This window comes from Rhinolophus sinicus, chromosome 17, assembly GCF_057876585.1.
Source record: "Rhinolophus sinicus isolate RSI-liver-muscle chromosome 17, RSI-T2T, whole genome shotgun sequence".
Taxonomy (NCBI): Eukaryota; Metazoa; Chordata; class Mammalia; order Chiroptera; family Rhinolophidae; genus Rhinolophus; species Rhinolophus sinicus.
Genome location: NC_142517.1, coordinates 69,307,200 through 69,321,105, shown reverse-complemented (window position 1 = coordinate 69,321,105; position 13,906 = coordinate 69,307,200). Strand labels below are relative to the sequence as shown.

Genomic DNA, 13,906 nt, shown 5'->3' with positions numbered 1-13,906 from the left:
TCGTGGGTAAGGAGTTAGTTTTTACCAACACAACATTTTCAAGAATGAGTCAGCATGGTGCTTTTTTCTGTGAAGAATGGACTCCATGGGTTCTTCTTGGCTTTGGAAGGCAGACGAGTGTTCTCTGTTTCAGACGAGTCAAGTTCCAGTCCTGGCAGGCAGATGTCCTCCTCTGATGGTGGGCAGCCATGCCAGTCCGACACAGACAGCTCCGTGGAGGAAAGTGACTTTGACACCATGCCAGACATTGAGAGTGATAAGAACGTCATCCGGACCAAGGTACCTCTGCCTGGCCATACTCTCTGAGAGGGCAGAAAGTTCCGCAGTTGAATACAACTTCAACAATGCTTTAGTTTCTTTTCTTTTCTTTTTTTTTCCATTCAGGAGAAGTCAAATTTCCCAGAGGCTTTTTAGATAAAGTATAACTACAGACTAAAAGCAATACTCCAATTAGCACTTCTTTCTTGAGAAAGAAAATGAGAGTATGAAAGAGAAAAGCATTAAAATACTCTCAGGGTCTGAAATGGCGCTTGTGGACAGTAAAGGAGGCAGGGATCCAACCAGATGGAAGAAAAGATTCATGGAGGGGTATAGCTAGAAAAAAATGTCTGGTTCAGTACATATCATCCTTGAGAAGTAAAGCTCGTTTCTTTCTAGTATATATTTATTATACCATGTTGTATCCAATAAGGGAGGTGAAGGTAAACTGCATGGTTTCAATCCTATAATTCAAGAACCACACAGTGGACATCTCTCAAAACTGCGAAGTCAATTCTTGAGATATAAGAAGCATTCAACCCCCAATAGTTTTCCCACATCAGCCAATTCTTAATATTCCAAGGGAAATACTAGGATTTTTGTTAAGGTATCCAGGGAAAAGCAAAATTAAGAAAAGTTTTGTTAAGTAATTTTAATCCCTAGTGAGGGGTAGAATTAAAATTTGTAAATCTCTCTTTTGTACCTTATGCAAAAAAAAAAAAAAATACAGTTTTTGTATTCTCTTTTTATTGGGCCTCCCAGATGTTCCTTTACCTGTCAGATCTATCCAGAAAGGACCGGAGAATTGTCAGCAAAAAATATAAGATTTATTTTTGGTGAGTAGATAACCAGGAGGACCATAGTTCTCTTTAGTAAAATTAAAGTTTTCTTTGTATGTCACAGTCACTTATGCCACGGGTTTCAGTGTTTAATGAGGCACGGTATAGGTGTTTCAAGGATCCATGACACATTCCATAGGAAGAACAAAAATAAACTACAAAAGGCAACCAGCCCTAAATTAAATAAATACAAAGAAAAAATAAGAGTTGCAGTAGAATCTCATATGTTTCGATAGTACACTAAATCCTCTTTCAGAAGGATGATGTAACAATAACATTAATGTCACTACCTTCCATGAGACATGCTAAATTGCAACCTCATCAGGCCTTGCTCTTGAACAGTGATTTCAGGGACTAGATGCGTAGGGCATCTCAGAGTAGCTGGAAACTACCTTGAGAGGACATGATACCACCAGCCAATGACAAATAGACAGGCCCTGCGATGGTCAAACACACAGATGCAGCATCCTTTCAAGCTGAGAGGCTGAGCTGCCTGTCAGGGACCCCTTCCTCCCCTCAGAAACCTGAGGTTGATGCTGTGATCGCTCTTCCCATTCTTTTCTCTGGAAGGTTTCCCTTTAATTGGATACAGATATTAGAGGAAATCAAGGGACAATGGGGCCACATGGAATTTCAAAGTGGGGCCATCACTTTGGAACTAAGAGGCATCTAAGAGAATTACATCCCTTCATGTGAGCCAAATCCCATTGTTTACACTCTGCTCACTTTTAATCTAACAACATCCTTAAGAGATAGGCTATCATTAATAACTTGGTTAAATCAGAAGCAAGTATTATTCACATTGTCTTACAAATGACTGGAAAAACAGGAGCCCCTTAATAAATTTCTAATTGCTTTTGCAAGTTGACTAGGGAGTTATGAGGTGGAACCATTTTTTTTTTTTAAAAATTGAGCAAAGATTCCATTGTTAATTTGGAAACAACTATTTCCGGTTCTTTCTACCTGTACAGGAATATCATCACTATTGCTGTGTTTTATGCACTACCTGTGATCCAGCTGGTCATCACCTACCAGACAGTAAGTGTTTCCTTAAACCCCAGAATCCAAGCTTCCATACTGCAGGGAAAAATCTTTGATGTGACTTACAGAGAGGCATAACTTGGAGTCAGTCCAAGGATTAATTTCCCATTTGTGTTCCAATTGGACTTCTCCGTTATTTCATTTATGACTGACCTTTAAATCTAGTTCCAAACTGTTTTATCACAGAGGGACTTGGGACCAGTTGTATTATTTTGTCTACCAATCTGAAATTATTACCTTGCACTCATTTAGTCATGGTATCTATCAATTTTGTCTATTATTTATCAGTTTGAACTTTTTATCATCATGAGATAATGAGCAGAGTAAATGAAGTTCCAGACCTAAACAAAGAAATCTGATGTCTATTTTAGCCTGTGCCCTCTCATTAAGGGGAAATTTTTTTGTAAAAGTAAAAACAGCTTCACAAAACTAATCAAATATTTAAAAAAAATTTTTAAATCTAAAATAATGAAAAACAAAAGAACAAAAATAATAAGGAAAGCTTGAGAATACCCCCACTCCTTCATAGAACCTTAGGGTCCAAGTCACTTAAGTGACGTTCTCTAAGATTTATTCTACATGAGAAAGCCGATTTAGAGTAGCATCAGGCTGAAGGTATTTCTGATGCAGTGACTCTCAAACTTTACTATGAATTAAAATCATCTGGGGAGGAGAGATCCAAAATGACAGAGTAAATAAACACAGTGGCTGCTTCCTTCCATGAACACATTAAAGTAACAACTAAATTATAAAACAACCAACCTGGAGAACCATCTGAAGTCTGGCTGAACAGAGTTTTATAACTAAGGATATAAAGAAGATGCCACGTCAAGACTCGTAGGAGTGAAGACGCGAAATGGGCTGGCCCCAAACCTCCATGTGGCAGTTGAGAACAGGGAGGGATATCTCAGCCGTGGAGGTTTCCCCTAGAGGAGCAAGAGACCCCAACCTCACACCAGCCTCCCCAGCCCAGAGTACTGGTGTCAGGAAGAGGAGCTACCATATCTGGCTGTGAAAAACAGTGGAGATTCTGACCATCCAGGTGGGACAGAAGGCTGTGGGAAACCCAAATGTCTTCTTAAATGGCCCACTCACAGACTCTTTCACTCACCGGCACTCACCCTAGACTCCAGCAGAGGAACAATGACTCAGGGAGCATTGGAGGCATGCAGGGGGCAAACTGAAGTGTGTGGCCTCGGGGCAGGGCTGGAGGACAGTCGGCATTTTCCCTCTGTGTGTGGTCCTGCTCCCTTGCAGCCTGCAGGCGGGCACCATCTTTGCTGTGTTGAGCCCGCCTCTACAGGCCAAATCTAAATCTGATTGGTCTGGTGAGCTCAGCTGCTCTACCCTGTTGACTCAGCCCTACCCAACACCTCCAATGTTGGAGTCACTTTCTCTAAGAGCAGTCATTCCCCCTCTGCATTGCACTCTTTCTTGGAGAACTGTCAGAATCCATGGGCCCCAAGTGGGCAGCAACTGGTCTTGGTGTGCTCTGAGACTTTTGCTGAGTAGCTCTAGGCTCAGCACTGTAACCAAACCAGAGTCTACGTTAACCTGGTGACCACAACTCTTCCCACTCTTTTGACTCCCTGAGATCCTGCCTCACCCAACTTGAGTATCGCATGAGGCTTTACCGGTGGCTGAACCTTAAGGGAGCCAGCAGATGGCAGCAGGCCTGGGGTATCCGGACCTTTTGTGGAGGTACCCCAAGCCTGGTACTGGTGGTTGCCATCCTCTGTTTGCAATGTGTCCTATCCTATATGCCTCCAACTTTAACACAGGCCAAACCCCACAGCCAATCAGCCTAAGGGCCAATCCCAACCACTGATGTGCCAATAGCAATCAAGCCTCTACTATAACAGGAGGGCACACACAACCTACACAAGGGACACTCCTGGAGCAGGTGACCAGGGAGACTGTGCCAGGGTCCCACAGGGTATCTACTACATAAGGCCACCCGTCCAAGACTGGGAGACATAGCAGAGCTACCTAATACATAGAAATAAACAGAGAGGCAGCCAAAATGAGGAAACAGAAATACATCCCACATGAAAGAACAAAAGAAAATTCCAGAAACAGAACTAAACAAGGAAGCAAATAACCTACCAGATACAGAATTCAAAACAATGGTTATAAGGATGCTCAAGAAACTGAGTGAGAACTTCAACAAAGAGATAGGAAGCATAAAAAAGGACATAGAAGGCATAAAAAAAATACAGTCAGAAGTGAAGACTACAATAACTGAAATGAAGACTGCACCAAAAGGAATCACCAGTAGACTAGATGAAGCAGAGGATCAAATCAATGATTTGGAAGATAAGGTAGCAGAAAACACAGAGAGTCCCAAACAAGATGAACCCAAACAGGCCCACACCAAGACACATTATAATTAAAATGGCAAAGATTAAAAACAAAAGGCAGCAAGAGAAAGGCAACTAGTAACTTACAAGAAAGCCCCATAAGATTGTCAGCTGATTTCTCCACAGAAATTTTGCAGGCCATAAAGGATTGGCACAAAATATTCAATATGATAAAAAGCAAGGACCTACAATGAAGGGTACTCTACCCAGCAAGGCTATCATTTAAAATCAAAGGACAGATACAGAGCTTCCAGACAAGAAAACATTAAAGGAGGCCATCATCACCAAATCAGTATTACAAGAAGTGTTATAGGCACTTTTTTAAGATGGAAAAAAAAATATCAAATTATTTATAATCAAATAATTTATTATTCATAAGTTATGAATAATAAAATGGCAATGGCTACATATCTATCTATCAATAATTACTTTCCATGTAAATGGATTAAATGCTCCAATCAAAAGACATAGGAGGGTTGAATCAGTAAGAAAACAAAACCCTTATATATGCTGCCTACAAGAGACTCACTTCAGATTGAAAGACACACACAGACAGAAAAAAAAGGGATGGAAAAGGTTATTTCATGAAAATGGAAAGGAGAAAAGCAATACTCATACCAGACAAAATAGACTTTAAAACAAAGGCTACAAGAGACAGTGATCCAGTAATCCCACTTCCAGGTAATTATCCGAGGAAACCCAAAATGCTACTTCGAGAGGGCCTGTGCATCCATATGTTCATTGCAGCATTATTTACAATGGCCAAGATGTGGAGGCAGCCTGGGTGTCTGTCCGTGGAAGAATGGATAAAGAGGACGTAGTACATATATACAGTGGAATATGACTCAGCCATGGAAAGAAATGGGTTCTTGCCATCTGTGGTGGCATGAATGGACCTGGAAGGTACTGTGCTGAGTGGAATACGTCAGACAGAGAAGGACAGATGCAATGTGACTTCACTTATAAATGGAATCTAAAGAAGAAAATAAACAAAAAAAGAACAGAAACAAACTCATAGATACAGAGAACATTTTGATGGTTGCTGGATGGGAGTGGAGTAGGGGTGTGGGTGAAAAAGGGGAAGAGATTAAGTACAAATTGGTTGTTACAAAGTAGTCATGGTGATGTAGGGTATAGCATAAGGAATATAGTCAATAATATTGTAATACTATGCATAGTGCCAGGTGGGTACTAGACTAGTCAGGGGGATCACTTCTTAAATTATATAAATGTCTGAACCCTATGCTGTACACCTGAAATTAATATAAACTAATATTGAATGTCAGTTGTAATTGAAAAATTAAAAGAGGGGTAAAAGTGAAGGGGAATAAAAGGTCCAAATTTCCAGGTATAAAACAAGTAGTCATGGGGATGTAAACAGTACGACATGGGGATGTAAACAGTACGACATATATAGGGAATATAGTCAATAATATTGCGATAGCATGGTACAGTGTCAGATGGTTGCTGGACTTACCATGGGATCACTTCTTTAGGTCTACAAATGTTAAATAACATATTAGCTGAAACTAATATAATATTGTGTGTCGGCTATATTTTTAATGAAAATCTTTTTAAATTAAATAAATATCATCTGGAGAATTTTTAAAATCCCAGGATCCAAGCTGTACCTCACAGCATTTAGATCAGCCTCTGAGAGTAAAATCAGGCATCAGTAGTGATTAAATTCCCAGTGACTCTAATGTACAACCAAGTCTGAGGGCCAATGATCTAATAATATTTAGCCAATTCCGTACTTACTACATGATGCGGACAAAGACTTTATGAGGTTTGAGAGCCACCGTTTATAATCTAAATATTCTCTGAATACTCTGGGGCCTTTTAAGAAGACATCGATGCGCTGTGGTGTGGAAAGGTTCTTAATGATCGAGATGGTGATAAATATGGAAACTGAACACCCACGTCCTCATATCTACCTGCCCCGTGGTTATCGTTCCTATGCAGAAGATGGGACAGCTCCATATTCATCTAAAAAGGGGGACGATAATAACGGAACATATCATGACAGGCCTAATAGGCAGGTCCCAATGTTAGCATCCTTTCATATTCCTTTTATTATGAGAACAAAAGAAACTTAGTTAACTGAATTCCACCTTGAGACCACTTAATGAGGGGGAGGGGACACAGAATATTTCAATTGAAAGCAAGATGGTAGCATTTAAAGGAAATGCGCTTGTGCTGTGGAAAGGAGGCAGATAATGACCCAGGTCTCTACTCAGCCCTGCTGCGGAGTGCTGTAATCCCTGTGAGCAGTGTCTGCTTTGTGTGATTTCAGGCTGGGCTCAGGAGATAAAGAAAAGCTGCATTTCCTCTATTGCTCTTGATTTTGCAGGTGGTAAATGTCACTGGCAACCAAGACATCTGCTACTATAACTTCCTCTGTGCTCACCCCTTGGGTGTCCTAAGGTAAGCCCAGTTCTCTGGTTGCCCATGAGGCATGGAGAGGTGCCTTTCTGTGCAATGTTGTGATTTCAGTTTTTAAACATACCGAAAACATCTGTGGAAAACTACTCCAGTCAAGAATAAAGAGGAATGAAATCAAGAAGTTGAGACTAGCTGTGCTTCTCTCATTCCTGCGTAAAGCCTCAGGAAATATTTGTAAGAATAATCTGCTGAGGAAGGGGACAGAGATGTTTTTTAAGTCATTAGGTGTCTAGCTGTGATGACACTTATCCATGAGCATGAGCTGCTAGTGCGTTCAATCCATTAAACAATCTCATGAGAAAGATAGTATTATCATCACCCCCCTTTATAGAGGAAGATGCTAAGGCTGATAACAGTAAGGACTAGCTGAAGGTCCCTCAGCTATAAGTGATACAGGAACGTGAACCCTACACACTTGCTGCCTCCAAGGCCGTGCTGTAGCCACCAGAACATGAGGTGGAAAGAGCACTTGCCTGGGAGTTGGGAGCCTGGCTTCTTGTTCCAGAACTGAGCAACCCTCAGTTTCCAGAATTAAAGCCAGTGGCTATGACCAGCTGACACTTATCCTGAAATTTACAGTTATAGAGCTGAGTATTGACACATGGTGTGGGTCCATCTATGAGAATCCCTCTCACAGTAGAGCTGAAACACTTGGCCAAACTGCCCATCTTTGGAGTGGCTTTCTTTCCCAGGATTCATGCCATGCCAGTGCCATTGGGACCAGAGAGGATTGGGAAGGTGTTAGGGAAGAGGAGTGGACACCCTTGAAAGGAAATGGACACATTTAGGAGGCTAAGCATCCTAAAATGATGCTTAGAGATGATCTCGAATGATTTTCCAGTCCTGAAATCTTACGAAAACGTTAGCAGTGGAAAACTTGGAATGCTGCTAATTCGTGTATTCATTCTCTGAATCTCTTTGATTGCCTGACTCTCTCATGGTTTCTCTCTCCTCCCTTTAGTGCCTTCAACAACATTCTCAGTAACCTCGGCCATGTGCTCCTGGGCTTCCTCTTCCTGCTGATAGTCTTGCGCCGGGACATTCTCCACCGAAGAGCCCTGGAAGCCAAGGACATCTTTGCCATGGTAAGAAGAGGGTGGGTAAATCGGAAGTGGGAGCTAGGAAGGGTTATGATTCCAAACAGGATCTGCAACGGGAAGGGACATCTAGCTTGATGGTGTGACGATGGGTTATGATTCTTGAGGCCAGAAGCTTGGGCGTCCAGATCCTGTGGCTGTGTCACTCAGGGGTGTCTTTCTATTGAACATGCTTTTTACTTTCTTTCAGGAGTATGGGATTCCCAAACACTTTGGTCTCTTCTATGCTATGGGCATCGCATTGATGACGGAAGGAGTGCTCAGTGCTTGCTACCACGTCTGTCCTAATTACTCCAACTTCCAATTTGGTAATTAGAATTTATATCCACTACACAGATTTGAGTTATAGGGGTCTTATCCTGGGACCCTCCCAAAAATGCCAAAGTCACACTTGCAAGAAATAAATGATATTTTACATCACCTGATGTGATCTGAGGGCACTTTACCACAGGGCATGGTTTCCATATACTGTACCATTTGTCCTCTCTGACCACCTTTTAGACTAGAAAACTCTCAACACTGGACGATGATCTATGGCTAAATCTGCAGGTGGGCTATGGGCTAAGCATTAGGCAGTCGGATGGAATTCAACATAAATGTCTGGAAAGGTTCCTCATTGTGACTTGGCCTAATTTATCAGTTAGATGCCTTTGGGATGAAAGTAATAGAAAAGCCAATTTGAATTGGATTAAATAATAACAACATTTATCAGCTCACCAACTGAAACTCCAGAGGGGGAAAGGGTTTGTGGTTGGTTTATCTGGTGGCTCTCACTCCACTTCTCACATCCCTTTGGTTATGTCCAGCCTGCATGTTGCTTTTATTTTCAGGCTACCAGTGAACTCATGGTGGCAAATAAAGCTACAGCAGGTCCTGGCATCCTATCTCCAACCCACAATGTCTGAGGACACAACAAGCTGACTTCTAACAGCCTTCATTTACCGTGTTTCCCAGAAAATAAGACCTAACTGGAAAATAAGCCCTAGCATGATTTTTCAGGATGACATCCCCCGAACATAAGCCCTAATGCATCTTTTGGAGCAAACCTTAATATAAGACCCAGTCTTATTTTCAGGGAAAGACGGTAATAGCAAGGAAACTTCTTTTCCACACCTACCCCCATGAGCCCTTTCCAGAATCATTGCCTATGCGCTAGTTAGCTCAGGACTGAGTTGCTACACCAATCACAGTGGCAAAGGAGATGGGATTACATTTAGACAAATGAGACACATCCCTGGAATCAGGGCTGGGGCTAGCCTTCCTGAAGCAAACTGGCAGGAAGGGTGTGCATTTCTGAATTGAGAACAGGGCTCAGACATTGGAGTTAGTACTGAGATGCTGTCAGGAAAGAGGAAGGAAAGACCTGATGCTCATAGTGGGCAATTTATAGTGTCCTCCGCACTCAAATATAAGGATTTTTAAAATAGTCTTTTTGTAAGTGTGTGCTCTAGCCTCTGCCTGTTAACTCAGAAGACCACAGAAATTCTGTCATGTTTTAATATTTTGAAACTAGAAAACATTTTTAATAGATAAAACTATAGAGAACAATATCATTTACCACTTAGAATGAAAAAATGCCAGTATTTAAAAATATTTGCCTTAAATCTACTTTTTAATAAATAAAACATTGTGTAAAATTGAGGTCCTATTTCGAACTGCTTTCCAAATTTATTCCCCTCTTTCCTTCCCCAGAGGCAACAATGATGATTAATTTGGTATTTATCCTTATAGTTTGTTTTTATAATCTACTATATGTATAGTAAATTAATATTAATTTATCACACTTCGTTCTGCAGCCTTCTTTTTTCATCTAACAATATGTTTTCAAGATTATCAATATTGAATCAAAAACATCTAATTCATTCATTGTTTAAGGACTGTCATATTCTGTACAAAAAAAATCACATTTATCAATTCCTCTATTGAACAACATTTAGATGTTGCCAATATTTTGCTGTTACGGACAGTGCTGCAATGAATATCCTTATGTACAGCTCTGTGTACTTGTAAGAGGTTTCCTGGGACACGTAGAAGTAGAGTTTGGGGGTCACCTGCAATGGAAGACATACATCTTCCTTTTCACCAAAAACTGACAAGTTTCTCTTCAGAGTATTAATTCCCACTCTCACTAGCTGTGTGAGAGTTCCCATTTCCCCACATCATCACTAGCATGTGTTATTGTCAGACATTTAAATTCCTCATTACAAGTTTTAGTAACACGGGGCATTGCATTGTTGTTTTAATTTGCATTTCCCTAACTCTCATGCAGCTCAGCCACATTCAATTTCTAGCTGTTTCCCCATCCCTAAGCTATAAAGCTATTATATAGGAGCAGTGATCAATGTGGTTCTATTTCAGGATGCTGAGAAGGACCTCTTACACCCACCTAGGATTAATTTATTGTCACACTGCCTTAACTGTCACCATTAGGGCTTCTTTTGTCCTTGTTGTTGAACACCAGGATTTAAATGCAAATACCCCTGCAAGCGGGGACAGTCAGTTATTTATCTTATCATCACTTTTCTTCCGTGAACCCAGAACAGTCTTGGAGGGGTTCAGAAGTGGAGTGTGTGAGGTCTGCCTAGAGACGTGCCTAGGGAAGCAGGCATGTAGTAGAGGTCTCCGCACAGTCTGAGGGCATCAAATACTCCAAGGCCCGAAGGGAGGGGTTTTCCGAGGCTGAAGAGAAATCTGCCTGTCGCCTGCTGGCCCCTGATTGTCTCCTCTGCACCCTCAGACACCTCCTTCATGTACATGATTGCCGGCCTCTGCATGCTGAAGCTCTATCAGACCCGCCACCCAGACATCAACGCCAGCGCCTACGCGGCCTACGCCTCCTTCGCGGTGGTCATCACACTCACCGTACTCGGGGTGGTACGTGCCTCCCACAGCCAGCAGCCTGTCTGTCACACAGTTTCCTCTGAGGGGGCCTTTTGTGGTTTGGTTGGTTTCTTGGAGCTCAGGTGAACAGAACTGCATTAATCACAATCCTTGCTTCATAACACGTTCTCGTCATGGATCCATTCATGGCATTTTATTTAGGTATTTAGCTAGTTACTTTTAATAATTGGCACCTGTAGAACTATCCCTGGAGAGTTTTAATATAAAGCTGGGGCTTGACTCACGTGAGATTGGAACAGCGATGTACAAAATTGGAGAGACTGACATAAAAGAACAGAAACCACTTTCTAAGTGTGCACGGATAGCAAGTGTTAGTTGTCTTCAGCTATTTAAAGAGCATTAGCCCCCGACTTTAGACCTATTGCCCTTTCACTGTTGTTGTTCAACTGCCTTACCTATTTCTTCCCTTTTCCATTTTCATTTGGCCAGGTAGCTGCTCTTTTTCCTGCCCTGGGTGCAGTAAGATCCCTGTTAGCTCAGAGAAAGTGGGGAAAAACAAAATGCATGCACAGCGCTCAGTGTTTGATTCCTTATGCGTGAATGAGAGACAGATGATTTTTGTGAGTTCTCTAGGAAAAACCCCAGAAGAAGATAACTTCCATCTTTACTCCTAGATGTTTGGAAAAAACGACGTGTGGTTTTGGGTCATCTTCTCTATGATCCATATTCTGGCCTCTCTAGCCCTCAGCACCCAGATTTACTACGTGGGTCGTTTCAAGATAGGTGAGTCACCTGTTACTCTACACTAAACACACTGATTAATTTACCTAAGAAAGCATTGTCTCCCCTTATCCTAAACAGGAATTTTACTGTGCATTGTGAACACATACTCTGAATTCAATGTCACGTTAATAGCGTATATTCTCTCCAAAAGCTTCCTCTCCTTTGCAGGATTGCAATAAACTATTATCACCAGTCACCTGAGACACTAAGCTTGTCACACCTGAGGGCTGATGCATAGCTCCAGCTCCAAATCCCAAATGCTTTTCAAGCCACCAAACTTTGAAAGCGCATTTGCAGAACAGAATAATCATCACACCACTATTTTACCTCGGAGATATTTCCTGGTTTGTAACATATAAAAGGAGCATTTCTCTAACCATGCCACATGGTTATCAAGAATGAATTATATACTATTTTCAAATTCTGAGACTGGAAGTGTTTGAGACCATTTTGCCAATCTTAGAGGCAAGACACCTCCTGAACTCCCTCTGACAGTGTGAATATTAGAATACTAGGGTTCTACAGAAATCAGCTTCTGATCTGCTATTGGTCAGTCATCATCCATGGGAGCAGGTTCAAGTCAGTGTAGAGTACTTAAATTTTACCAATCCTTTCAAGGTCCACGAAATCAGACTTAAATATTCTTTTGTATCTGTCAAGAAAAATCATTACGTATAAGCACAGGCCGATTCCTAATATTTGCAGAGCCCAAGGCAAGATTGCAAATGAAAGCTCACATACTATATGTGTAAAAACTTTAAAGTTATAAAGCAGACTAAAAAAAACTATTAAATACATGGAAGGAAGAAAAGAAAAGGAAAGGAAAGGAAAGGAAAGGAAAGGAAAGGAAAGGAAAGGAAAGGAAAGGAAAGGAAAAGAAGACAGAAAGGAAGACCAACTCACTGATAAACATAAAATGCCTTCATTACAACCTAAAACGTCCAAGTTCAAATTTAGAATTCTCAGTTCCTCAGAACATGGCTGCACCAGAGAGCTGGTCCCCAGACCCCCCGCCCAGCTCCCTTTTTCTTCCCACCTATCTTCATCTTGCCCCTTAAAGGGTCCCACAGGTATGCATATGGACACCCTTGCTCAACATCCAAATGGCCACTCCTTGTCCCTAGAGATGCATACTGTAGTGGTGCCATCTGCCCTCAGGAAGACAGACCAGGAAAGGAGCTATGCAGGCTCCTGCTCTGAGAACAGGCTCATCTGGGCAAGGAATTCTGGGGTCCAGGAATTCACAACGTGATCCAGAAAGAGAAGGAGTACTCCCCTAGCCCTGTAGACTCCTCACTCAGTGGGGAATGAGGGCCTCTAAAATATGAGACGTCCCCCTCCCCCATCCAGGTCTAAGAGTGATTCTACATAAACAAGTGGCTTATTTAAGACTAGAAGACCAAATAAAACATTGTTTTATTTTGACAGTTTAGGTTTCCCTTTTGGCATGAGGGTAGATTTACCCTTGGCATTAACATATCCAGTGTACCTCCAAATCCCCCGATGGAAACATTACCAGCTGCTTATACAGATCGTTTGGTTTGGTGCTCTGGTCACTTCCCGTTCTCCAGGCTCAAAGGTGACTTACGTCATACACAGTTAACTTTCAAAAGGAAAATAATTTGAATCATTGTCGTTCTGGGTTCACCCAGAGTTGCAAAGATAAAATTGAATACAGATACAGCAGTCCACCCCTTACCCAGGGAGGATACATTCCGAGTCCCCCAGTGGATGCCCGAAACCTGAATAGTACCAAACCCTATATATCCTATGTTTTTCCTATACAGTCATAGCTACGATAAAGTTTAATTTATAAATTAGTCATGGTAAGAGGTCAACAACAATAACTAATTATAACAAAATTATAACAATTACTGTAGTAAAAGTTATGTGAATGTAGTCACTTTCTCTCTCTCTCAAAATATCTTATTGTACTGACCTTTTCACTTCAAGAAAGCACCTTATGGCTTCTCTTTGGCATATCCAAATTGCCAGCATCACTACTACTGTGCTGTGCAGCCATTATTAAGTAAAATAAGGGTTCCCTGAACACAAGCACTGTGATACCAGGACAGTCCAGCCAATAACCAAGAGGGCTACTAAGTGACTATTGGCAGGGAAGCATATACAGCATGGAGATTCTGGACAAAGCAATGAGTCACGTCCCAGGCAATTGTGCGGGACTCCTGAGATTTCATCACACTACTCAGAATGGCGCACAATTTAAAACTTACGAACTGTT

At 41.5% G+C, this 13,906-nt stretch overlaps 1 protein-coding gene across 2 annotated transcripts in view; it reads left to right on the top strand.

Moving 5' to 3' along the window:
• The window catches only part of SIDT1 (SID1 transmembrane family member 1), an 88,609-nt gene that overhangs the window by 64,713 nt on the left and 9,990 nt on the right, over positions 1 to 13,906 (top strand). For both annotated transcript variants that reach the window (XM_019734846.3, XM_019734845.3), the window contains exons 12-19: positions 134 to 279; positions 1,021 to 1,094; positions 2,069 to 2,135; positions 6,852 to 6,925; positions 7,905 to 8,028; positions 8,231 to 8,348; positions 10,778 to 10,914; positions 11,556 to 11,664. In XM_019734846.3, coding sequence (XP_019590405.3) covers positions 134 to 279; positions 1,021 to 1,094; positions 2,069 to 2,135; positions 6,852 to 6,925; positions 7,905 to 8,028; positions 8,231 to 8,348; positions 10,778 to 10,914; positions 11,556 to 11,664 — 849 coding nt within the window. The remainder of the gene's footprint in view (positions 1 to 133; positions 280 to 1,020; positions 1,095 to 2,068; positions 2,136 to 6,851; positions 6,926 to 7,904; positions 8,029 to 8,230; positions 8,349 to 10,777; positions 10,915 to 11,555; positions 11,665 to 13,906) is intronic.